The sequence below is a fragment of the Meleagris gallopavo genome, chromosome 17 (genome assembly GCF_000146605.3).
Source record: "Meleagris gallopavo isolate NT-WF06-2002-E0010 breed Aviagen turkey brand Nicholas breeding stock chromosome 17, Turkey_5.1, whole genome shotgun sequence".
Classification (NCBI taxonomy): domain Eukaryota; kingdom Metazoa; phylum Chordata; class Aves; order Galliformes; family Phasianidae; genus Meleagris; species Meleagris gallopavo.
This window is the reverse complement of record NC_015027.2, coordinates 6,960,209-6,985,691: the sequence shown is the minus strand read 5'-3', so window position 1 is coordinate 6,985,691 and position 25,483 is coordinate 6,960,209. Positions and strand designations below refer to the sequence as shown.

The 25,483-nt window shown below is 44.4% G+C and overlaps 1 protein-coding gene across 2 annotated transcripts in view; it reads right to left on the bottom strand.

Moving 5' to 3' along the window:
• Nucleotides 1-20,683, bottom strand: part of SPPL3 (signal peptide peptidase like 3) — a 35,913-nt gene extending 15,230 nt beyond the window's left edge. Inside the window, exons 1-3 of one of the 2 annotated variants that reach the window (XM_010720254.3) lie at nt 20,232-20,683; nt 6,472-6,549; nt 825-919 (exon numbers count right to left, since the gene is read on the bottom strand). In XM_010720254.3, coding sequence (XP_010718556.1) covers nt 825-919; nt 6,472-6,549; nt 20,232-20,329 — 271 coding nt within the window. In that variant the 5' untranslated portion in view covers nt 20,330-20,683. The remainder of the gene's footprint in view (nt 1-824; nt 920-6,471; nt 6,550-20,231) is intronic. The other variant, XM_031555980.1, reaches the window with a different exon arrangement.
• Between the last annotated feature and the right edge of the window lie 4,800 nt (nt 20,684-25,483).

The window sequence follows — 25,483 nt, the reverse complement described above, 5'->3', positions numbered from 1 at the left end:
TCAAGCTGTATTTCTTGTCTGAAACAAAGCCATCTCAGCATTCAGAGGTCTGTGCACAGGGCTCACCTATCCCAGACCCATGTTTTCCACTTGCTGAAACTTCATTCCAGAGTCTGTTCTCACAGGACAGTCACGTATGTTACTGTAAATTACACTCAGGTGTAAATTTACAGCACATTGTGTACAACACATTCCACTCCAATTGTTCACATATACATTTTTGCTTGCAAAACAGCATATCTCTGATGGCCAAGCTGCCTGGGATCTATTCATCCGGTAACAGAGGGGACAGCCACTGCATCGGAGCTGACAGGTTAATCTCCACTCTGAAAGGGCTGTGTGTACACATGCTTTGTTTTCCATTTTACATGAGCCACCCAAAGCCATGTGAAAGCTATACTCCAGTATCTGTGTTGATAAAGCTGAATCATCCCTATAGATTCATTAGCATAGCATGACATTAAACCTCTAATTGTCTGCAGGCAGGCCAACGTGTCGTGTCACTGTGATAAACACCAAAGAGAAATTAATTACACTGCCTTCCATAACTCTATTTCAAATATAAAAATAAAAGCAGTTTCCATATCCAGCAGGACCTGACAAATTGCACAGCATGAAGTTTCTATGCGTTATGGAAACACGACACTGATGGCTTAAATTCAGCTTCCGAGGACACAAGCTGAGTTGATGGCATGTGCTTCCACAGAACAGCTCCATTACATCAGGTAGAGCTGCAAAGCACGAGCTGCCACACATGGCTGGGTGAAACAAAAGACGACGCAACACACTGAAGTGATGAAAGAAAGATAAGGAGTAAAGCTGACCCTTACTGTTATTGGTGCTGTTGCCATTAAAAGACCCAGCCGTGCTGCTGTTGTCCTTCTCTTTGTCTTGATTCTCAAAGTCCATGTTGAGAGACCTGCAGAAAAGAAAAGCAAACTTAGCAGGCGAATCTCAAACTCCTATTTGGTTTGTTGGCTGTGGTCTCATTACCACCCCACTACTACAATATTTTCCCCACGAGAAAGCCCTCATTTGTTTTTTAAGAGCTGGTTATTAAAAAAAACAAACAGCCCACCATACACTCCACGAATTACACACACAAAGCCTGTGGTTACAGTGAGGCACCCAACCACACTTGGTCCTGTACTGAGACTGACACTGCACTGGCAGCTGTTAACAACAAACCACAACACAGATATTATCTGTGTTACCTGGAAACTCAGAATGTGACAGAAATACAACAAAAGTTTCAATTCTCTTATGTTTCAGAACTCTGAAGTTCTCATTTAGTGCCTCATGGTTCAAACCTAAGTAGTGGGGTTCATCTTCAACATCGCATTATTTCCTTCCTCTCACTCTTCTAATAAATGATGACCAAAATTTGCTTTTATGTGATTCTCTGCTGAAGGTAAGGAAGCTCTTAGTTAATTGAAACAGTTTCAGCAAAGCCTAGAAAGTAACCACGTATGTATCTGAGATAGCACAGATGAGGAGAGGAAGCTCCTATGAAATGCTACACATTGAGGACCCAATTCCTCAGCAGCTGACATTCTCCTACCTGCAGACTGAGCTCCAATTGATCCATCTTCTCATTTTTATCTGTACGCCAAATAAAAATCCCAAACAACACACTATTCTATCACTTTTGGCACAGTCCTTTGCTCCTGTGCAGTTTCTAGATTACATCCCAACAAATTTTGGCTTAACTTTCCAAAAGGAGGGAATTCCATTTAGGAGCCGTTTTGGGCAGCAGTCATTTCCTATCATTAACTTCTGTGTTGCTTCATACAAAAATCCTGGCCATCCAAATTACCACAATAGTTTCTCCTTCTCCTAACTTGCATGCAAAGTTATCCAGGACACTGCTGTAGATTTACTCATTCAAATAAGCTGTAGGGACCCACCAGAACCACTGCACAGCTCCTCCCTTAAGCCTTCTGGTCAACAAGCATTAAGATCCTCCTGTTCTTTCCCAAGCTGAGCTGCAAGCAATTGTACTATGCAAAGTAAACACACCATTAATTTGTCAGACTGGTAAAAAAACAAAACAAAATATCACAATCTTCTGTTCCATCCTATGGGTATCATAGCTATTTTGTGTTAGTGTATAGGTTATGCAATGCACGGGTAAGCAATTCTGTGCTGCAATCCTACAACCTGCAATCAATGTGGGGCTGCAGGATGGTGTATTACAGAAAGCAACTCGTTCTGGTTCTGCTTCTATTACACAACTGATTCTATCATGAAGTGAAAGCAAAATGTGGGCTTACATAAAGTGTGAGGAAACTTAAGCCTCAGACATACAGAACTTGGAGCATCAGCTTCAGCTAAGAAGTTACCACAAATGCAAGAGGCAACAGTGAACACAAATCCTAACTGATGAACCTTCTTAGCTTGTTCCTGCAGAGGTCTGCACTGCACCACTGGGGTCAGCACAGCTCCCAGGGCAGCAGGCCCAGCTCTGGGCTGCCGAGCTGCAGCAGCAATGGGACACCACTGACAGCACAGGGTTTGGTGGTGCACCTCATATACTTTAAGTGTTGAAGCATTAAAAAACAAAACAAAACACCACAGTCATTTAAAACCTGAGCAGTTACCTCTGCAAATATTCACAACACAAAAGCAGGCCTCATTCCGATTGAGAAGCATCCACCTTCACACTACCTTTCTGCCCATTTATCCACACTAAACCTCACACTTGTCTCGCAAGCTCCAAAAGCCCAAAAGGCAGCGGACAGCCTTGTGGAACGGATCCAAGGTTCAGCCAAACAAGGTACTCCTTTCTCAGAGCAGCATTTCACTCTTCTCTACACGATCTCAGCTCAGCAACGGCTTCACAGCAGCAGCCCATCAGTGGCACCAGGGAGCTCCTCCTCATCCATGCGGCCGCCAGCAAAAACTGGAAAGGTGTTATTGTGTGTACTGCTCATGAACAACTTCAGCCCGCTCTCTTTCAATTACAATACAGCCAGCAATTACGACACTATAGCCTGCAAATACCCTCACCTCAAAATGAAGCACAAACTAGGAAATTACTCCCCCTTTCCCTCAGAAAGCAGTTTGTTGATCCAAGCCATCCGCACCAAGTTTGAAATTCAGCCTTTCCCTCTGCTACAAATGATCACTAATAAAAAACCTAAGGAACGGTTGCTAAAACATCCTCTGAGAAAGTTCAAAACAAGATAGTCCAAAATTTACTGGGCTTTAAAGAAACAGCAGGGTGAGAAACATTCGCTTTTTTTATTCAAGGTTTTTGCTTCATTTCCATGAGCAGGGTTCACACAGCAGCTCCCACCAGGAGCCTCATTTCCAGCAGAAGGCTTCAAAGCTCACCTCCCATGGGGCAGTGCTTGGCAGGGTGGTGCTGAGGCCACAGCACTGAGTGAGCTGCTGGCATGTTACTATCAGACAAGTTCAGCTTCAACTATGGATCACTTCTATTGTAGCAAGGCTTCAGGGAAACCCCACAGGAAGATATTCTTATGAAGCAAAGGAGGAAATATGAAACGGAATATGCATCTAAAGAGTGATAAACCAACAAGTTCCTCCTTGCCTTGCTCAGTATGAACAGCCTTGGGATTGTGAGAACTGGAGGTTGCTGATGAACTGCCAAACTTCAGCTGTTCTACATGAAACGGTGACAATAAGAACCAAACACTGAGCTGAGATTGCTGAATTCATTCAAATCTCAAAGAAGAGGGAGGCAAAACACGTGATGTACCCCAACATTGCCACAATGCCTTTTAAAATGTGCCCGTGAGATTAAAAGACAAGTTGTCACACAAGATATGGAGGAGAAAAGAGGGGCAATAACTGCATAAAGCGCTGCCTAGATGGAGCACTAGCTCCTGAGCATGCCACAGAGCCATGCAAGCGAGGTGCCACAGCTCTGCTTGGAGTTGCCACCTGCAGCAGCTGCTCACACATCCACCTGTGTGAGAACACGTGGGGACACTCCTGGTGGCCTCCAGCAGAAAGGCCTGGCCAGCCCCCAGCTCCATCCTGTCAGCACTGCAGCAGTAGGTGCTTATGAACTCCAAGCACTCCCCTTCTCTTAGCAGCAAGCTATTTTTATTACCCCACTCACTATTACCAGAATTAGTCACACATTTTATTTGAATATTTTGAACCACTGCCACAGAGATAAATCTAAGGTTCTTACACCTACTTACACATTTCACATGCAGCTGAAACGCACAAAATGCTGTTAACTAATGAACATTAGGAACGTGGACCCATCACAGTTGTTAGCACCATTAAGAACAAGAAAAGAGAAGGACGTTATCTCACCATGCTTGCAACCTAAATAAGCGAGACAGAGCAGGGAAAGCACAGGAAAATAAAACCAATATGCATTTCTCTTCCATACCATATATTCTATGGTCTTCAGGGCTCTAAAACATGGGATGCTTAATATGGGAAAACCAGAGACTCTTTGGGATGGGAAGTTCAGTCCTGATCTACATACAGGGGTACAGCTTGACTTCAGTCCCGAATTAGCTAACGAAGACAGCACTGATTTGTGAGGGCCCACAGTGACTGTTTCTGAAGCGGAGAGCAAACCAGCTCATATACTTCAAATGCTGAAGCATTAAAAAACAAAATCCCACAGCTATTTAAAACCTGAGCAGATACCTCTGCAAACATTCACAACACAAAAGCAGACCTCATTCTGACTGAGAAGCATCCGTGTAACAGTTTAAAAGGGGATACTAGAAGAGACAGATGATGGGTTAAGTCAGGCTTTACATAAGCACTTTTGAGTAGGTGATAGGATAGAAGATCTCGCTGTTACCTGCCTGCAAAGTGACCCAGCAAGTAAAACACAGAGCAGTGCCTCTGCAAGAACTGTATGGCACTAAACACAGAGAACAACCCATCTGCAGCTAATCTCGTCTCTCTGAAAAGCTGTAACTAACATCTGCCCTTGCATGCTGCATTTTATAGCTTGTAACTGTTTGAAGAAAGATAGTTGCCCTTCTGACAGCTGACAACAAAGCGCACCAAGCACAAGGGCTGAGGGAGGGTCAGAACATGTATGGGAGATGTTCAAAAGGGCTTGAAATTAAAATTCCTGACCCAGCACAAATGAAGGAAGGAAATGCTTTTCTATTCACAGTATGAGAAGCAGGAGTTCTGCACTGTAAGCTGTGCTCCATTGCGGATGCAGGCTTTACCCAGGATCTACTGGACACTTGTCTCAATATCTTGGTTTGGTTTTACTTGTTAGATTTTGCTTTGTCTCTGGACAAACACTACCAGCACCAATCAGGACAGCAGACCAGGACTCCTTTGTTCCTCTGAAGCCTCTTGCATTAGATTAGATCCACCACACACGTGGATTTTATCCTAATGACTCACCCACCCAATTCCTTCTGATCCTATTATTGCACTTCTGTCTAAGTCAGTTGCCAGCAATACCACAATAGCTCTATTTGCTTCTTTTCAGACTGAAAATCAGAAACCATGCCCACTTTCTACGAGGTTATGCGAGGAGGGCTACTTTCTTTTAGCCTAACCACAGCTCCATTTGGGTTTCAGCTCATATATCTACTAAAGAAGCTAAACACAGGAAATTATTTTCAGAACATCAGACTCTTGGTCTGCAATAAGCTGGAGTCCTCAGAAAACATGCAAAAGAAAGGGGCTAGAACAGGCATTTTCTCATTTGATTTGCATCCATCACCACTCATCCACTAAGTTAGATTCTTCTGGAATGTACAGTCCTTGTAAACTGAGCAACTTAGAATGTAAAACATGGGGCAAAATAGTAAAAAAGCATGTATAATAACAATAGGACACTGCAGAGCAGGTGATACCGTTCAAAGTATGCTGTGAATGTATGTGAGTATGAAACTCATTCCTCGGGTGCCATTACATTGGAAAGCAAAACTTTATGATATGAGTTCAGAGGGAGAACAAGATTTTCTCTACTCAAGTCTCCTGAATGGGGAAAATTAGATTTCTGACGATTGAAACTTAATTGACGGGCATTCTCAGGCACCTTGCTAGAATACAGCCCTGGTGGTATTTCCCACTTCCCTCTTACACCCTTACAGCCATGACAACAGTGCTGGGACCCAGGGATCTCTGCTTTACAGAGCAGGAACACACTGAATCAACACTGAAATGTTGTATTTAAAACAGTACTTTTAATAATAATACATCATATCTCCCAACAATTCCCTCATACTCTTTGCAGTACAACTCTACAGAACTGTCTTTAAGGACCAAATTCAGAGATATCTTATACATGCTTGTAAGCTGTCATACAATTACGTTTCTCAGGCATCTCAGCTTTTCTTCCTCCTCTATTTCCTTTTCAGAACAAAGAAATGTTGCATTTACATTAGCCATCAGTCCGACACACATACAGTAAGATAAAAGACATAAGTGATACTCAGTTACTTGTTGTTACATTTTATTTTAAAAAGAAGAATTCTATAAAGCCTTAACGAATGATCTTACCTGAAACTGCCATAGACTATGAGGAGAATAGAAATCAGGAAAGTAGAAACTTGACTGGAATCCACGAGGGAATACGCCCTGGAATTGGAAAAGAGAAGAGAGGTGTGTCATCATAGGATCCACTTCTGTGCCATTTGCTCATTTTTATCATCATACAAATAGAGAATGGGGTAACAAACCTCCACGGCAGCCATTCCTAATGCTCTCACATCATCTAGCAATACAAAACCCATAGCCTGTAATTCAACTTTGAGCACGCAAAGTTTGTACAGCAATCAAAGAACAACTCAAAACCACAGTGGTAAGCACAGCAAGATCTGCATCCCTCAAACCCATTAGAATCGCTTCAGTTGCAACCAATGCAACCTTGCATGTAAGTAACACCCAGCTGGTTTTCTCTGCCTTAGCTGATCACACTTCAGCTGTGATGTGGCAGTGGAGGTCTCACACAGCCCAGGGAAAAGAAACAAAAATCAGTCCAACAACTCAAACACACAACAAAAGCTGCAATACGCACTTCTTAAATTACACAATTACTGCCCTGTTACATCCTGCACACCACACGCAGGGCTTTTTATAGCAATTTCAGCAGGAGGCTTAAAAACCACCTTTGTTTGGATGGATTTCCTGACACAACGCACCTCTGTGTTGGTAAAGCACAGAAGTGTTGCTATTCTCCAATACTTTTTGACATACTGACATTCACTCAGAGGGTGGTGAGGCACTGGAACAGGTTGCCCAAGGAGGCTGTGGATGCTCCATCCCTGGAGGCATTCAAGGCCAGGCTGGATGTGGCTCTGGGCAGCCTGGGCTGCTGGTTGGTGACCCTGCACACAGCAGGAGGTTGGAACCAGATGATCATTGTGGTCCTTTTCAACGCAGGCCATTCTATGGTTCTGCGATACTGCACTGTGCTCTGCAGCTCCCAGTTTGCCTGCTTTGGATCCAGCCAGCAGACAGAAGCTGCTCCTCGTGCTCCCAGCTCACAGCCATGCAGGGGAAAGACAGCTGACAGCAGAGGACAGATCCACGTCGTGCTTTACAAAAAGTGTGCATTCGCAATTAAGCCCCTGTGATTAGTAAATATAAATGGTCTTCAGGTGATGCACAGGACAGTTCATAGCACAGTTCTAGTTAACAATTATGAATAAGCAGGAGATGAAACAGCGTAAGGATGAGCACGCTGTGGTTGTACGTCCTGTTACCAGCTCTCATCTCAGCAAGAAGCATTGCCTGGCCCAGCTTTGGGCTGAGGGAGAAGGAAATTCATGTCCTGTTTGGATTTGAGAGTAAGCAGTGGAATTCATCTATTGAAAGAGTTCTCAGGAACTCCAAAGTTGTAAGAAAAGCAAAACGAAGGAATGGAATTTCACCTTGACTTACACATGCCCACGGTTTTGCGGTAAATTTTATTAACTGATGTTTATAGAACGATATATTCACAAATTGGCAAATGCTTCTGAGATGAACAATGTTTTCTGCATAAGTCACCATTCGCTGATAGCTCTGGAAGTCCATCTTTTCATCACTGTTACTCAAAACAGGGCTGTAAGTGTTACAAAGACTGGTACAACAGATGGATCGGCCCTGCACATAATCCACTGAGCTGTATTAAAACCTGAAGGCCATTTTGTAACACTGAAGAAACCAAATATATGTAAGCCCATTCTAAACAATGATCTAATATAGCATAATGCTACTGACAGGCTACAGCAGGGACCAGAACAGCTGCGTGCTGCTTCCATACAAGGGAAAAAAGAGATAAACGCTTTCTCATACACAAATCTAGACTAGAGAGAAGAAGCAGGTGACAAAACTGCATCAATATCTTAGGAGTAAGATTGCTTCATGGTTCTGAACATGCTGCGAAGGGCCAGACAGCAATCTGCGAACCCACTGGTATTTTTAACTGAAATCTAAATGTATTCCCTGCAGGGCACCCACCCGGCAGATTCCATATGCACAGAGCCGGGCTCCCATACAACACGCCAAGCACGCAGGCTGGCACGGTGCCACAGCCAGCCATGGCAGCAGGACGGGGCTGCGCTCTTCAGCCCAAACCCAAACAAATACCCACACGCAGGGCACTCCCAGCAGCTTTGTGCACTTCCACTGCATGTACAGAAGTGAAACAACGGAACCATTCTCCTCCTTTAAGTACTTTCGTAACATTAACTATTTATTCTCAGAACAAGCAGTGAAAGCTCGGGCACAGAAAGTGCCCACGACAAGCCTGTATGCAGCAGTTGTTATTTTACTTAAATCCTGATTTTAGAAGCAATTCTTCCTACTTAACAACCCATTCATTCTCATTCTGAGAACTAACACGAGGTAAGACCATGCTAAAGGCCATTTGCTGTCTCCTGAAGGACTTATTTTACTGCAGCTGAACTGTGTGCCCTGTGTGATACGCAAACAACTACCAACCCATTTCTAAGCCCTATTATAAATGCAGAGCACTACTCAAAACACAGAACACTGCTGGTTTTCCCAGCTGAGAACAATTTTTTCTCATACTTCCTCACCTGCAACTCAACATCCCTGTGGGGAAGCTGGTTTAGAAGCAAGTCATTCAGATCAGACCATCAGACAGATTCTCGGTAAGTCAGCGATGCAACTACTAACCAGCACTGTTAGACCCAAGCACTGTGTAGAACCCAGCGTGCTGATGGCTGATTCTCTCCATCAGCTCCTTACATTGGCCACCACCAGATCCAGAGCTCCCCACACCTGCCCTAGGGCCCAAAGCCCCACGCTGAGCCTGCACCTCTACAAGGCTGAGGTCCGTTTTGCTGCTATCCAGCATTTGTTCCTGCCAGCTTCATGGGCAAGGTCTCACGACACAGAGCCTGCTGAGACATGCCAGGACACGGACACAGCCACCACTGTTCTATAGCATACTCTGTGTGTCAGCCCCACGGCCATACAGTGCCAGCATTGTCCGTACAACAATCCCACAGCCAGCCCTCCTGCCTGGCACGGGGCGCTCCGTGGGACACCCAGCCCTGCTGCACAGCTCCTCCATCAGCCACAGCTGCCGTTCCAGGCAGTGCTCGCCCTTCTTCTGGGAAGAGATGAGTAACTTCTTATTTTGTTTCGCTGTTTTTTGGTATTTCCACCCAGCCAATGCCAACACTGTTCTTGTTTAATGTTTCAGCTCTTCTTTATTACCAAAAGATAAGTGATTTCCCAAGAGTTCCAAAGATGCTCCCAAACCAGCAAAGGCCCCTTCATGTTGAGCACTGAGCATCTGTAAGTCATTTTGAACCAGAAAAAGACAGCAGAACCAGGGACCAAACATGTCTGCTTTCTCGAATGCTTCGCATTCCCAATCTGGCACACTTCTGAGCATAGAAATCAAAGAGCAGCATTGGCTCAAGCACCCCCAAACTTTTCAGAGGTTGGGAAAGCTCTGCGTAATTGAAATAAAAATTTCTTCCTATATATGTAGAAAGAAATAAATTCAGTCCCTCTGACAACGTTTCAATAGAAATGCCATCCTGCTGAGCTCCACGTGTGAGACAAATGATCGTGAAAAATTCTGCTGCAAATCCTGTACGGTCAGGGTGACAGAGCACTGGAACAGGCTGCCCAGAGGGGTGTGGAGTCTCCTCCTATGAAGGTATTTGGAACCCATCTGGATGCCTACCTGTGTGACCTGCTGTAGGATACCTGCTTTAGCAGGGGGGTTGGATTTGATGATCTCTTGAGGTCCCTTCCAGCCTCTGCCATTCTGCTGCCCGTGCCCTGAAGTCTCCGTAGCAATGTGTGCTGAGGGCCTTGGCCATGAATCATCCTCATACAGAAGTGATGTGACAGCAGCAAGATAAACTTCTGCACTAACTGTACATAGACCAGAATGCAAAGAACAGAGCAGCAAATAGAGCAGAGCAACACATACAGCACAACCACTTGAAAAGCACACTGGATGAACTATCATCACTCAAGTTTGCACAAAGACAGAAGACTCGTTTCACCATTTTTCAATTTATTTTTTTTTTTTAAATCAGTGACTGCAATGCCCAAATGCTTTAAGAATTAGGGGAAATTAAAGTACAAAAGAAAGGTGAATGTATGAGATATGCCAGAATATGGATGCATTAAAATACTAAACAAAGTAAAAACTCCTTCTCTAAGCGGACCAAACCACAAATTGCAGATATCCATCATAGCATCACAGAAACAGGTAATGATAAGAATGTCAGGAGATCATTTAATTCATGAAGCTACACTTCGATCTTACTTTGGGGAAGGACAATCAATCAGCCATGCCTGCCCTCACCTGTTGTATGAAGCACTCATCAATGAAAGCACAAGACCTGACTTACCCATACTTTCCTCTCATGCAAGGTCCTTCCACAGTCCTGGGCACACAGCTCAGGTACAGGACCAGTGAAGAACAGCCCCATAGAACTTCGTATATCTTCACATTCAGAGACACAACTATTGATTCATTCAATATGGTACTCATCATCTACAGTTAAAATACCACTTTCACTACCAAATGCCTACTGTCCCCTCACTAGGTAACCAGCAATAATCCCCATTCATCAAAATACACGTCCTACTTTTCCAACTTCTTTTCTCTTCCAAAGGAAACTCTTTGTAGGTGTCTGCCAGTACTGAAAGGGCCACCATGAAACATTCCCTTTCTCATCCAATTACTCATCAACTATTTCCAGAACTCGCTGAATGCAAGCATTTGGTTTGGCTGTCCTACCTCAGCAGTCAATTCCTTCAAAGGGAACCAGATAAAAAATAGCTGGCAATCTGGTGTCACACAATAAAATCAGAGATGGAGGGAGCTCTCACTTCCCCCCTCCCCTCAAGGTTTAATATATTTCAAAAGCTATTTTATGTGTTTATTGTGTCAGTGATTGCTACTGGAACATTCTAATAGAGAAAATGTGAAAAGGAAGTCAAGAAATATGAGTTATACATGCAAGGCAAGGAATAGGAGCACGTTTCCCAGGGCACCTCTCCTGCAGGTTCTGGAGCCATCAGCCACACGTAGGAACCAACACAGCTCTTCCCTCTGCTAGTAAAGTGTGGTTTGTTTGTTTTAATCTACTTGTTTCTTGACATCTGTCAAACGTTACACTAACTAATTTATTCCTTAAAGGAAGGTTGGGTGACTACAGTTATCAGGACATTTCATTGATAAGAGTAAGTAATTCATTTGTGATGCAGTGTAAGGCATGTGGGAGCTGGCACTGGAGCATCACTGTTACAGGCAGCAAATCCAACACCCGAGCAGAGCCTTAGGGCATGTTGAGGAGGAGCACCACTAAGATCATTTACAGTTTATGTGCAAATATTCATCTGGGTTAGAGGTGGACTCACTCCACAGGTAAAACCAATACTACTTTTTTCCTTTACTGGATTCCAGGTCAAGGGGTATATCTAAAAAGCCTCTATCAACTGCCTTACATGTGCTAGATGTAGACATATTTAAGAGCCTCCATTAGGCATGATGCCAAACCAAAGTTAAATTTGAGTGTAACAGTTAAAAGTATAATTTTAAGTGTGAAGTCATGGCACATACAGCTGTAAACATATCTCAACACTATGCCATTCTTCAGTATGATTCATAGGAAAAACAAGCAAATTGCTACGGCTTCATTTACGTTAAAGGAATAGACTGCTTTCTGAACTAATTTCAGCTCCCTGTCACGTGCAGGTAAGAGTCTGCTAAGCCTGAGTAATGTATTGAACTCTGTATCTGAAAAAAAGGCAAGTCTGAAGTGAAAAAAAAGTGATCTGAGACATCCCATTAAAACCATATTTTCCTGTATAGACTTGGCTAGGTCTCAGACAGGCATTCCAAGGTTAGAACGGGAGCACAGACCTGCTGCTTATCAGATGCAGATCTCAGGACATCATCTGCACGCTACTAGATTAATAACGCATACTTTGCGCACGCAATTAAAACAAAATGATTCTCTCTTCTGTCCTCTACAGAAGCCGCTTTCCTGAAGCTCTCCCCCTCCCAATGAATGCCCAGTGCCCAACTGAAGCACTGCTCCAACAGTGTGTGTTCAGAAGGACGCCGAGAGGGAATCCTGCAAAAACAAATTTGCTGCTGAAAACATTATCTGAGCTGCCCTTCTGGTTCACCAGACTGTTTGCCAACAGAACAAAGAATTACATGCTTCACAGTGTTTAAGAACTCCAGTAACTGGACAACCTCCAGACTTTGCCTTCAGCTCGGAGCGCTCACTGCCCTGCAGCACGACCTCCAATCACTGCAAAACACCTTCAAAGGAGCACTACTTCCACACAGCACACCACAGCATCCCTGCTTCCCAAAGCACACTGTCATGTCAGCTCCCAACCTCCTGGCTGCTCCAGTGAAGCCATGCCAAACAGGATACTTGGGAGAAAAATCCACCCCCTGTGGTCAATGGAGAAAAATGACATTTTCAAATAATGTGTGCTGGACATACGTATTTGTTTGAGGATTATGTAGTCAAAATAAACATCCAAAAAGTCACTGCTCTAACAGAAAATGCAGGGTTTCTTATTTCATACTCTGTATTTATAGACCAAATGGGAATTTGAATACTCGATTTCCATCTCTTCCCTATAAACATAAATGTACCGTTCTGAGGTTCATTGTTTTATTGAGGAGGGTTGGTTGGTTGCTTGATTTGGTTTTTGTTTGTTTGTTGCTTTTGCTGTAGGATGGAAAACAAAAAAGGCCTGGGAACCTTCCCTTCTTTCTCAAAGGAAGAAAAAACAACAAGACATCATGACAAGCAGGGCACGCTTCACAACACTTCGTCACTGTAGTCCTCCCAGATTTGTTTTTACTAGTCAACTTGAGAGATGCAGAGTGCAATAGCACCTGCTTTATTTCTGGAAACGATCCTGAAGGTGGCTGTCCACACAAGCCCTTTGAACAGGCACACAGGTGTACACACAGCCCCAGCTGCCAGGTTCCCTCCCCACAGCAGCGCAGCACTGCCCTACAGCAAGGCTGCCGGGAAAGCTCAACCATCAACAAAAGCAGGAGAACAGTGAGGTACCATAAGTATCCACGCTGCATTTGCACAGGCTGAAGTATCAGTAGGTTTTCACGAGAATAAGAGGTAAAACTCCATTTGGTGAACTCCGTATGAGTGGAGCACCTGTGCTACCTGTGCCTATCTCCATGGTCTGTTGATTCCTAGAATATGTTGGTGTGCCACAGAGGGCAGATTCAAGTGTTGTTCCAGTATCATACACTGACCAACCAAAATAGGAATACTGTGCTTTTGAGGGAAGAATAAGAACAGCAAATATTGGAACAAGAAGTAAACATACGAATAAGAAAACGTGCATCAGTGTGACAAAGCAAGGTGGTCATGGCTCAGCCACCAGAACAAACTGAAGTTGCACAACCCACACAGGAAGACTCTCCTCATCTGGAACTGCTTCCATGCCCCACAGATAATGAAGTGGAGGACTGTGAGGGGAAGAGGTCAGACTGAGGCCCGCTAGACACAGTCCCTTCTTGTCACAGCCACAAGTGCAGTTCTTCATGCAGATATTTGGCTTCCACCAGCTCAGTGCACTCCACAAAGGTCAGCCTGATATTTAGCCTACCCCGAAGCTTTGCTGAAACAGCTCTTCTATCTAAACTACCACTTTCAGCTGTATAAATTTTCCAAAAATAGTTCTTTTTACATCAGAAAAAAAAAAAAAGGCAGGTCAAGGGTGTGGTTACTGTAATTTAAGCCAACAGAGTACCATTGTGCAAACTGCCCACGCGTTGTGCGAGACAACTCCGCTGGAACCACCCCCTGTGCTTTAGGAAGGGCTGCTTGGAGATGGGAATGGAATAGTTCTCCCCAGCACAGAAAGTTTTCTGGAATGCTGACAGCTGGTTTTGGGTTATAGAGGTCCCCAACCACTTGGCAGCACAGTTCTGCATCAGCCGTAAGACAGCGCAGTGCCAGATTTCATTTTCTTCTATAGTAAGTACTTAAAAACTTCCTCAAAGTCTTCAATACAGGCTGCCACGTTTACGGTTCAATCTATGTAAGCTTTTTTCACTCAAAAGTTCCTTACCAACAACTACAACCATCTATATCACAAGGATGCTTCCTCCTTTCCCTCCAGGAACAAACCCACTGCAAGCAATGAAACACTGCGCGTGGCAGAGCGTGGATCCCTCGGCGGGCACAGGGATGCACATCAGGAGCTGAGGAAGAATCTGCTCCTTGTCCAGACACTCCAGGACGATCAGAGGGCAAAGTACCATCAGCTTTCCTGATAATCCAAGAAGAAAGTGCTGTGGGGAACACCAAGCATAGAGCGGGTCAGAAATGACCAGCAATGGGACCCAAACACTCAAGGTGTGTTTAATTCACCGAGTGAAGCAGAAACACCGACTGAAAGTAACACTTCGGCTAGTTTGCAGCACAAGGGGAAAGCAAGGAGCTTAAAACATAAAATAAAGCCTTCCAGGCAGCAAGAAGGAAAAGCTTTAATTAAAACCTCACACCAGGTTTTCTGTAACTTGGTAATGGCGGTGTTTCAGCCTCCCTGCTTCGTGCAGAGATAATGCACTGCTGCCCACATAGAAGTATAATTCTATATTTCTGTGTGTATTTTAAAAAGGAAATGTAAGGCAAATTTTTACAATGAGTAAAATCCTTTAAACAGGCCAAAAAAAAGAATCCAGCATCAAATATCCTTAAGGTTTACATTACTGCTGTGTCAAAGAATGCCCTTAGCCCTGCAGGAGCTCCCAGCTGAGGCCAGTGCATGGATCCACCTCAGCACACACTGCAGCCAGCAGGAAGGTGATGGAGGGGGCAAATTGAGCTAACAGGAGGCTCTGCTCCTGCTCCAATGCTGGTCATCAACTCCCAGTGAACTCAAGCTAAAATTCTCACACCCACAAGCACAGAGACTCTGAATCAAAGAGAATGAATAACTACTTTACTCAGCGCAGCAGTGAAACAGAAGCGAGTGAATCACAGAGCTACACACATTTACTGCAGGCAGAGCATCCTGAGGCTGCAGGACACACAGCACCTGCACTGCACACCCGGAGACTCAGGGCAGTGGAAAGCTGGAGACCAGAACATGGGCTTAAACCTTAGTATGGCACCAACTGCATACACATAGACTCTAAGGCAATTAGCTTGTAGAAACTGCGTATGATTTAGCACATAAGTCAATTAAGTTTTTACTTAGGAAAATTACTACTTTCCCATACAACTCAATCTGCTAATATTAGCCTTTTGGAGAGGCTCTTGTGTAGTCACATTTCTCCTGAGGTGTTCTCTCATCATTATTTCTCTTTTTTAATGGTATTGTATGGAAGCAAACAGCAGGGAGGAACGGGGACAGCAGAAGGGGAAGGCAGTGTGGGCAGCAGGGGTGACTGCAATGGGTGCAGAACAGAGCTACAGAGATGGTGAGAGGAGATAAGCACTGAGTGTGTTCAGCCTAGGAAGGAACAAATGGGCAAAAAGAAACACCAAAAGTGGAACTGCAGGATTAGAATGACGTAAAACACAGCCATCAGCAGTAGGTGAATTCATTCTCCTTCCTTATACCAGTTGAACAATTCCCCCCTCCCCATCAAATCCAGGTTAATTTTCAGATGAGCATCTCGCCAGCCCCAGAACACCAGCAGCACAAGAGATGGCAGCTCTTCCAGTTTCATGCTTCCTGCAGAAAAATCACCAAAGCACCAAACAAAAAACCCCACTGAACTTGTTCCAGAATGTTTTCTCAGTCCCGTAAAACAAGAAAGAGAAGCAGAACACGTCCTGCTGCCCACTGGCTCCCACCTCTCCCGGCCAATCGAGGCGGAACAAAGCAGTGATGCTCTGGCAAGCTGCTCAAGCACCCCACATGTGCAGCCCAACTATGGCCCAGAAAGCTGCTGTGCTTCTAACAGCAGACCCACACAAACAGCTGCCATGTCTTCAGCGTTACATCACAAACCCTTCTGGACAAACCGAAGCATATGAAGCTTCACGTACAGGAGCAAGTGAAATTCAGATGTAATCATTATCAGATGACACCCACCTGAAGTTTTAATTAATCGGAGTGACACCACAATTTCATAACCTTCCCTTCTTCTGCAAACAGCTGAAACCTCACCTCCAAACACAGCGCCAGGCAGCCGGGGCACGGCGGTGCTCCTGCAGGCTGGCAGGGAACTGGGCTTAAAAGCCACTGAAATTTCAACCACCACAGAAGAGACTTATGTTTGTACTGGATGCAATGCCTGCTTTTTAGAAAACAGCCTTGCATTAAAAAGCACCAAGGTAATATTGCATGGAAAGGAAGTTCTCTGCTATTCTCACGTCAGCTGTTAATTTGGTGGTCAACCTAAAAGCAGAAAGGACGCTCCATAGCAAAAGGATCTGAGATCTCACAGCTCCCTCTGAGCACAGCCATCTTCATTTATTCCAATCATTCTCATTTAATGGGTGTTGTACACTAGACAGACTGGAACACATCAGAGCAGAGATCTGCTTCCCAGACCACTTTTTGCTGATGTATTCATTAGCTGTTGCAGCACAGGCAGATTACATCTCCAGCTCTGGAGCTCTCGCGCAGGCAGAGGCCGGCCCAGCACTGCCAGCAGCAGACATCAGATTCGGAGGTGTTATGAAAAGCTGTGCACACCCAGCCACAAGGACACGAAGGGAAATTTAGGAATACGAGTCAGGCTTACTTCTGTTCCCCCTATCTCTAACAGAACTGCTCTGAAAAGAGAAACAGTGTTTGTGGAGAGGAGCCTCTCCCAGTGGAGCAGCTAACACGGCTGCAGACAGGTAAGCTTCTCAGTGCACCAACCCCAAAGGTTCCAAAATCCCCCAGGGGCACCTGACAGCCCCTTACAGACCATTTCCTTTAAAGAAACTGCCCCTCACAGTGCCATTCACCATCACACAACAATATGAACATCTGGATGCAGCGACTGAGCCTGATCTGAAAATCTTACCTTTCATTGCATTAAAGAAAAAAAAGAAGTGCAGAAGTGAAGATACTCAAAATGTGCTTAGAAGATGCAAAGGGAACATCACAGCTCTGTAAGCAGCACCAGAAAACTGAGGAGAGTAAGAAAGATCCCTCTGCTGCAGTTTTGTAGAAATTGATATTGCTGGAATTTATAATTCTAAAATGTATTTGCATACTTGCATAAGAGTTTTGCTCCAGTATTGGAGACAGTAACACTCTTGGAGAAGAGAAGAGCAATCTGGCTGCCTGTCAGAGCTCCAAAGGCTTCCCTAACTTTGTTCACAATATTGAACATTTAATAAGGTTAAGTTTCAAGCTGAGCAGCCAGGGTGTTTTTAAGCAGCATTCTGTACAGTCAGGGATATGAAAGCTCATACGAAACAAGTCCAGCTATCTACAAAATCATTTTGGATAAAAACACTGAAATTGTTTAAATTTCAGAACTTTTTGGATGTTTGTCCCCCTATACACACAAGACATACTTGGGAAAGCCTTAGAACCATTCAGTACTGCCTATTTTCTTCCCCTGTTATATACATAACATATGCAACATATATTTATATATATTTTCCAAATCTGGAACACGGAAAGGACAATTTTCCATATATCAACCTATATCTCAATCAAAACTCTCCCTTCTTCAGCCGTGATGCAAACACCAGGGTTCACAGACACGCAGTTCCTCGTGTCCCCACAGCCATTCCTGCGTGATGCAGCTGCTGTGCTCCATCGTTCTTCGGGATTCCCATGTCTCAAAGCCACCTACAGAAATACTGCAAAGCTAAATCCTTCCAATACCCTCCAGTAACCCTCAGTTCCTTTAAGCAACAGGCTGCTCTGAAAACACAGAGTGCTTCCCCTCTCAAGAGGGGGCTTCTAAACTTTGGATTTTACGCATGAGCAACAGAACTTTGTATTACTGAAATATAAGAAGAGAAAATTACTTTAATCAATGTGTGATTAACTTCCATTAGCCACGCTGAAAGTTATAAATTACATACTACAATCAGGGATGGAAAAGTAAATTAAATACATATTTCCTTCCCAGACATCAACTCCAGAGGCGTACAGCAATAAGGAACAGAAAGAAAATGCACAGAACCACAGAACAGCCTGAGCTGGGAGGGATCCAGAAGGCCTATGGAGTCCAATCCCTGAGAAGAAGAGTGCTGCTGCTTCTGGATCTTCAAATGTCATAGAATAGTAGAATCATAGCATGGCCTGGGTTGAAAAGGACCACCATGATCACCTAGTTTCAACCTCCCTGCTATGTGCCAGGTCACCAACCACCAGACCAGGCTGCCCAGAAGTCTGTAAGTAACACCTGTAACTTGTGCTTCATTGAACATCAGATTTTTAAGAAAAAAAAATAGCTGCTAGAGCACAAACATCTCAGAAGTCTCTGGATGAGAAACAGGCAGGAACTCTGGCACTCCTCTCCATTAAGCATCATTTTTCCCCAGGTTCCAGCAGTGAAGATCCAACCGACCGCTGAGACTTACATCAGAGCTTCCAGATTGCCCAGGCAGGTTTGTGCCAAAAGCAGCAAATGAAGACTAACACAACGCTGTTCCAGAGATGGTCTGAAGAATGGCCCCCAGCTCGAGTCCCATGGCACCGGGTCTGGGCAGAAGCACTCACAGAAGACTCAGAGACTTTCCCTGGAGGTTTTTTGCTCTTAGGCTCAGAGAGAAGCAGAGGCTGAGGGCAGGCACCAGGGGCTCCTCATCCCACTGCTGGTCTCTCCATTCAGCCCAGCTACTTACACAGACATAAATTTGAAGTCTAAAATTAAATGATGTGAATAATTGCCCCATAATTTCCAAAGCAGATATGAATAAGAATTTAATTAACCCACATAAGCTTTGCTTCCTAAGTCAGTATTTCCTTTTTGAATAACTGACTATGAAGGTAAGAAACGCACAGATTGACACCAGTATGACAATGAAAAACTCAACACAAAACATGTGCACAGTCCAAAGCCTTTTTTTGGACCCTGTTCTGCTTTTGGTGAAGTCAGTCTCCTCTTTTCACCCTCAGCAGCTCTCAGCCCTCGTGCTCAGCTGAGCGGTCCCATGGGAAACCACAGCCATGGCAGAGTACAGCCAGCTCTGGGGAAGGCAAGTGCCGGACACGATCTGGAATGTGATGATGAAGCATTTGGTCTCAGCTTCTTTCATGTTTTAGAAAGTCAATTTGCTTATCAATTCCTTTCAGGAAGAAAGCCACAAAGATTCCAGAAATGAAATCATCTGTATTAAATCTCCCCTGTACACAGGGACAAAGTATGAACCATAACATCCGCTCTGCTGAGAATGAAGGAGGATAAATATCTACACGCTGGTCCTCAGCAAAGGAAAACAAGTACCTTTCATTAAAAAGAAAGTAGGAAAACACTTTCTTGTTTAACATCAGGCATCTCGTTATCTCCTGCATAACTGGCAGCACTACCCACTAACAGACACGGTGAGGTACCAGCCACACTGAAGACATCTCATACCCTGTATCCTTAGCAAGGTTAACATTTTCAAATCTTTATATTCAAGAAAATGTTACAAATATCTTAGTAACTGAAGATGGAGAAAGAATATGTAAATTATCTACCACTATTAAGGACTAAGACCGTATCACACACAGCATGAAGCAGCAGCACATCTGCCCTGCAACATGCAGACACAAGACACCACAGAACTTCCATTAGATTTGGGGTCTCCAGTATTAGATGCAAACAATGAAGTCACCACCGTCAGTTTTCTGCATTGCTGCTATTTCCCAGATGCAGCACGTACCTCCACGAGCCTCCTCGTTTCTCTCTGAACTCCAACAAACACAAAAATAGCACTGCAGATTTATTAGCTACTTCCCAGACGCAGCGAAGCCTTTCCATTCAGTTCACCACGGCCAAGATGGTTCTTTGTGGTTTCTGAGAGCAGCACTGCAAGCTCTGCTCAGCACAATGTTGCCAGCAACCAGGTGTGCATGGAACTCACGCCTTCCCCAATTTCCAGCACTCAGCACTGATCAGAAGGGTCTCCAGGACTTTGTTTCCCTCTGCTGGAACATGCAGTTGCCCTGGGGCACAGCACACACAGTGCTGCTCCTTATCACACCTCTCCATGCACACCAGGCAGAACGGGATGCTCTGAAATATGGGACTCTGTCCTCCTGCCCTCAGCAGACAAATAGCGTGCATCAGAAGGCTGTGTTTTTATTTGTCAACTGTGAGCCACCTTGGCAGCAATTCTTCTGTAAATGTAAAAGACATAAATCGTGAGTATAATTAGGCTGTATTCTTGCCCAGCCCATTTTTTTCCTGTGCAATTCTAACGGTTAATTAGCAGTGTGAATTATTTGCTATGGTAATAGGGAAATCAATGCACAGGATGATGATTTCCCTGCAAGTTTTACCAGAATGCACTGGTTAGAAGTAGAGCAGCTGAGAAAATACTAGCAAAACACAGGCAACTCCACCAGTGCAGCCTAGATACGGGCCAGATCATTGCAGTGAGTGAAATAATCAATTCCTTTACAGAACACAAAGTAGTCATATGAACACTACGGTCATTCTCATGATGAGAAGCATAAGCAGCTGCACTTGGAAACATCGCAGCACATCAGTGACAGCAACCTGATGGCACTCAGGTGGTTGTCACAAGCAAGTTGTAGCAAAACATGCTTAGTTTTGTTGCATTTGACTACAGAACTCCAATGCCACTGCATTAAGTGATTCAACAGATTATCTATATTCAAGAGGTTACACAGATATGAACTGCCCAAACAAACAGCACAACCCCATCCCCAAAGTACAGAAATTCTGCCTAAAGTTAACACATACAAGTTGCTGAGTTTAAAATAAGCTCAGTGCTCCCAGAGTCTGTCACTTTCTCTAACACCACTCATATTTTTTAAGAGGCAGAACCCAAAAAATGATATAACAAATATTTTCAACTCCAGCATACGCACCACAAAGGTGCTATTGAGAGAAATGCCAAGACTAATGGCTGCATCTTTACTCAGGGGCACCAAACCTGCTCATGATTCCCATCTCAGCTACAGAGTGAGTCTTAACATGAAAATCACACCTGGTACAGAAGGCAGTGGTTTGCTCAACAAGCACAGCACTAACTGCCCACCTTCCCATTACACTCTGCTCAGAGCACAGACTCTTGATATCACAAACACAACACTGCAGATCTTAAACCTGACCAAAATAGTTATATGAAGGGTTTCTTAGCTGCTCTCTTCGCATTAGAGAATTGTTTTACTCTCCTGTGTGTAGGACACAGCTCGGTTAGGTGGCTCTGCAGTGGATACAAAAGCAGTGACACCCTAAGCAGCAGCAGAAGGGTGGCAGGACACACAAGGTGTGCCTGGAACACGGCCCACACACCTGGCTGCCCACCCGGCCTCCTGGCGAGAGGCAGCCCAGCCCCACTGCAGTTACTCACTGCCCTAATTGCAACCCGAAAAGCAAGTTCTGCCTACATCTCTGCTGTCCTTATACCACAATAAAAAGATCTGAAAGGATGAGTTTTGTTATGGAAGCTGCCAATGGTGTTAGTTACACAGAACTGTGACCTTACGTTCCCCACCTGCCCTGTATTACAGATGGGGGAGAAGGGCTTTACGTTGAGTCACACAAGACACCAAAAAAAAGTTTCACAAGTGTGCTGAATGTGTAACTGAAGAGTCCCCATTTGATCGAGAAAAAGTCCACTTACCACTGAATTCCAAAATATATCTCAGCTTCTCATGATCCAAGGCTCTCAGTGCTATCACATCTACCCCTCAAAGCAGCCTTTTCTTCCAAGAGAGCAGCACGGACTTCTCTTAGTTGGGTCTTTTGCAGTCACTGCCTTCACCTGTCTACATTAAGGAACCCTACATTCTTCTTTGTTTTTCTGATGTTGGACACGTTGCCTGGGAAGATGATGGGGCAGGCACTTCACAACCAGGAGACCATCCTTCCTAAGAAGCATAAAATTCCAATAGCTCTACAACCATCTTTCATTTATTTCTTTTATTTCTCTCGCACAAACCATCCACATAAGAATCAGTAAGGCAGAGAAATGGAGCCTAGCTGGACCTCCTCAGCTGATTGGAAGCATTACTCAGTGTCCAAAGGGGTCAGAAGATTCTGTTATCTTACTTCAACATGCAGGTCTACATTTTGAACAACTGTGGCACTGCAGCCTTTCCAAATTATTCATGTAGATCCCAACAATAAATTACCACAGAGCTCTGGAACCCTGATCACCCAAACGCCGTTCATTACCAGGATACAGGGTATTTAACAGCAAGTCTCCCAACAGCACTGAGAGCTTCCATCAGAAAACACCCGCTACAGTTAAACTATAAATAGTAAATTCATGGCTACTATTAGCAACAAGGGATAACAGCTTTTCACACTTCACCGTGATGAAGGGAAACTGTATTAGTGCTTTCAGCAACTGAAGCAGTAAGATATTTGAACAACCTTCCAGAAAATTGAGCCTTTAAGCATCAGGAAGCACAGCTGTCTCCCAGCACAGAGCCACTCCACCCCATCTCAGATGCTGTCAGTCACCCCGGAACCAAAGTGGCATTCTTCCAAATCAGCCTGTTCACGATAAGTATCCTATACAACTTCCAGCTCAAATTCACCTTCCTCCTCTGGCCCTGTTGTTACACAAACATCCAACATCCTCTAAGAGGCAGGGCTAAGCCCATGTAATGTGCACAGGCATCCAATGCGCCAGCACAGCATCCCGGCCTTGGTTACCAACCATAGGAAGAATATTGTGGTTGTCATGGTGCCAGCAAGTAGTTAAAGGCCAAGGGCAAAATAAAACAGATTCTTTATGTGACAAAAAGAGAAGACTCTCTGGGTACTGATGGAAATTCCTCTGTGCCTGTTAGCCTGCAATGTTCTGCAAGAGAAAGCCCATAGCAAAAGGCAGAGCTGCACAGCTGCGCTGCATGCAGCACACGGCCCTGGTGCTGGGCACCTGCCTCACTTCTCACACTCGCCTTTCTCAGAGCTGCCACCTGACTTGTGATGGAGCCAGAGGGCCAAGTAACTGCCTGGAACAAAGTTCAGACCAAAGCACGCATCTGAACCAGCACATCAAGCCCAACAACACGCGTACTCGGCCACTGACCTCATGGGAAGCAAAGGGAAGGAGACGTCAGATACTGAAACAGCCTGAAGGACTCTGATTTGCCTTGATGGCAATTCTGTTGGCCATAAAACGACCCATTTGAGCACCAACTCACAGCACTGCTCCCACCCAGCTGTGCCTGCCATCACTCAGTGCCTCGCTGCTGGGCAAAGAAGTCTTCAGGCTCAATATGATGCACCCCATACAGCAGGACAGAATGTAACTGCAATGCTCTGCTGCAGCTTCAGAGAACTAAGACAGTGCTGGAGACAAACTAACCAAAATAAAAAGAAATTAAATCTAAGGAGTACTCTGAAGTAATAAGGGGCAGCAAAGCCAGCCAACCATGCAATTGCAGATCAGGATGTTTGGGGACAGAAGTAAAAGGACCATTTCTGCTGCCAAACCCCTGGGAATCTCGCTGCTAAGGAAGAACAAGTAGTGCAATTCCCATTTAAATAAACCTGTTGATAGAGATTAAGTCCTACAACACGCCCCATGAAGGTACCCCAGCAGGGACCTCAACAGCTCCATCCTCCCCTACAAGTAGGTACCAGCACCCGCAGCTCCTGTGGATAGAAATGCAGCTGAGCTCAGATGGAAAGAAACTCATGCAGGACCCATTGCACAAAGGCACTGGGCAGTCCTCTCAGGATATCCATCTGAATGCTTTGTGGAGGACACAATACATCTTTCCATTCTGATATATACATGTCTAGGTTTAATTTACACAGCAATTTCTTTATTTCTTTAAAGTTACAAATACACAGAATATCTAGATTTTTTTAATCAAGTTCTCAAAATATTATAGGATCTCTAATCAGGAAAAAATGTTAATTTTATCACTAGAGTCATAGAAAAGGAACCTACTGTTGAATTAAAATACCAAAATAAAGCAATAGCTCATACCTTTCACACTTAGGCCAATATTTTATTGATTATGTGCTTGGAAATCCAAACTCTTCTTCGAAAGGTATTCAGAAGTCAGATAAAAAAACAAAACTGGTGACTAATAGTTTAAACAAAGCATTTAACAATTAGGCCTTCCAACCAACAAGCTAAAACCAAAGTCAAATTGATCAGCATGACCTTGTCATAGAGAACGAGCAGCTCTGTGTACTATTGATGGGCTGATTTACCACAGGGTATGGGATTAAGACACATACATTACCATGATTTGCACGGGTGGAATTAAATGCCATTTCCATAAAGAAATCCATAGAAGAATGACTTGACACCATTAGCACCAAGGCATCTTCAATCTTCAGTAGTAATACTGAAAGTGCATTCCTGAGTGAGACAAAGCTCAAAGAGTACCAAGGTCGGCTTACTATGGGACAGCAGCTCCCAGGGGACACCAAGTCAGAGCGATGCTGTAAGGAAACAGCCAGATCCTGCAGAAAGGAGAACACCTCCTGCAGTGCAAAGAGCCATGAAAGCACAGCCAGCCCAGCAGAGCAGGCGTGCAGCTCCTGCTGCTTCCCATTAAGGCAGAGGCCAGCAGGAACAAAGGCAGCCAATTTACCACTACACCAACAGGCACAGGAGAAGGTGTGGGAGAACTGGCCCCAGTCTGGTCTCTGTCTTACAGACTGGATGCAAGAGCAGCACAGTACATGAACTCACTTGCCTGCTTAAGGTTTAAGGCAGTAACTGCAGTTGCACATGCAAAAATCAGGCAGCAAGAAAGCAGTTGGAGACTGATTTCAACAAATTCTAGCCTGATGTCTGAAAAACTTCGTTTGTAACAACAGAAGTGGAAACATTCTTTAGGGAGAGCGCTTTGGGACTGTCCTGAAACTTCTTCCAGTAAGGCACCCTGCAGAGAAGTAGTGCTGTTTTATGGAGGCTTTTCATCTTCTGATTTAGCTTTATGGAAGCTTTTTTTTTTTTTTATGCTC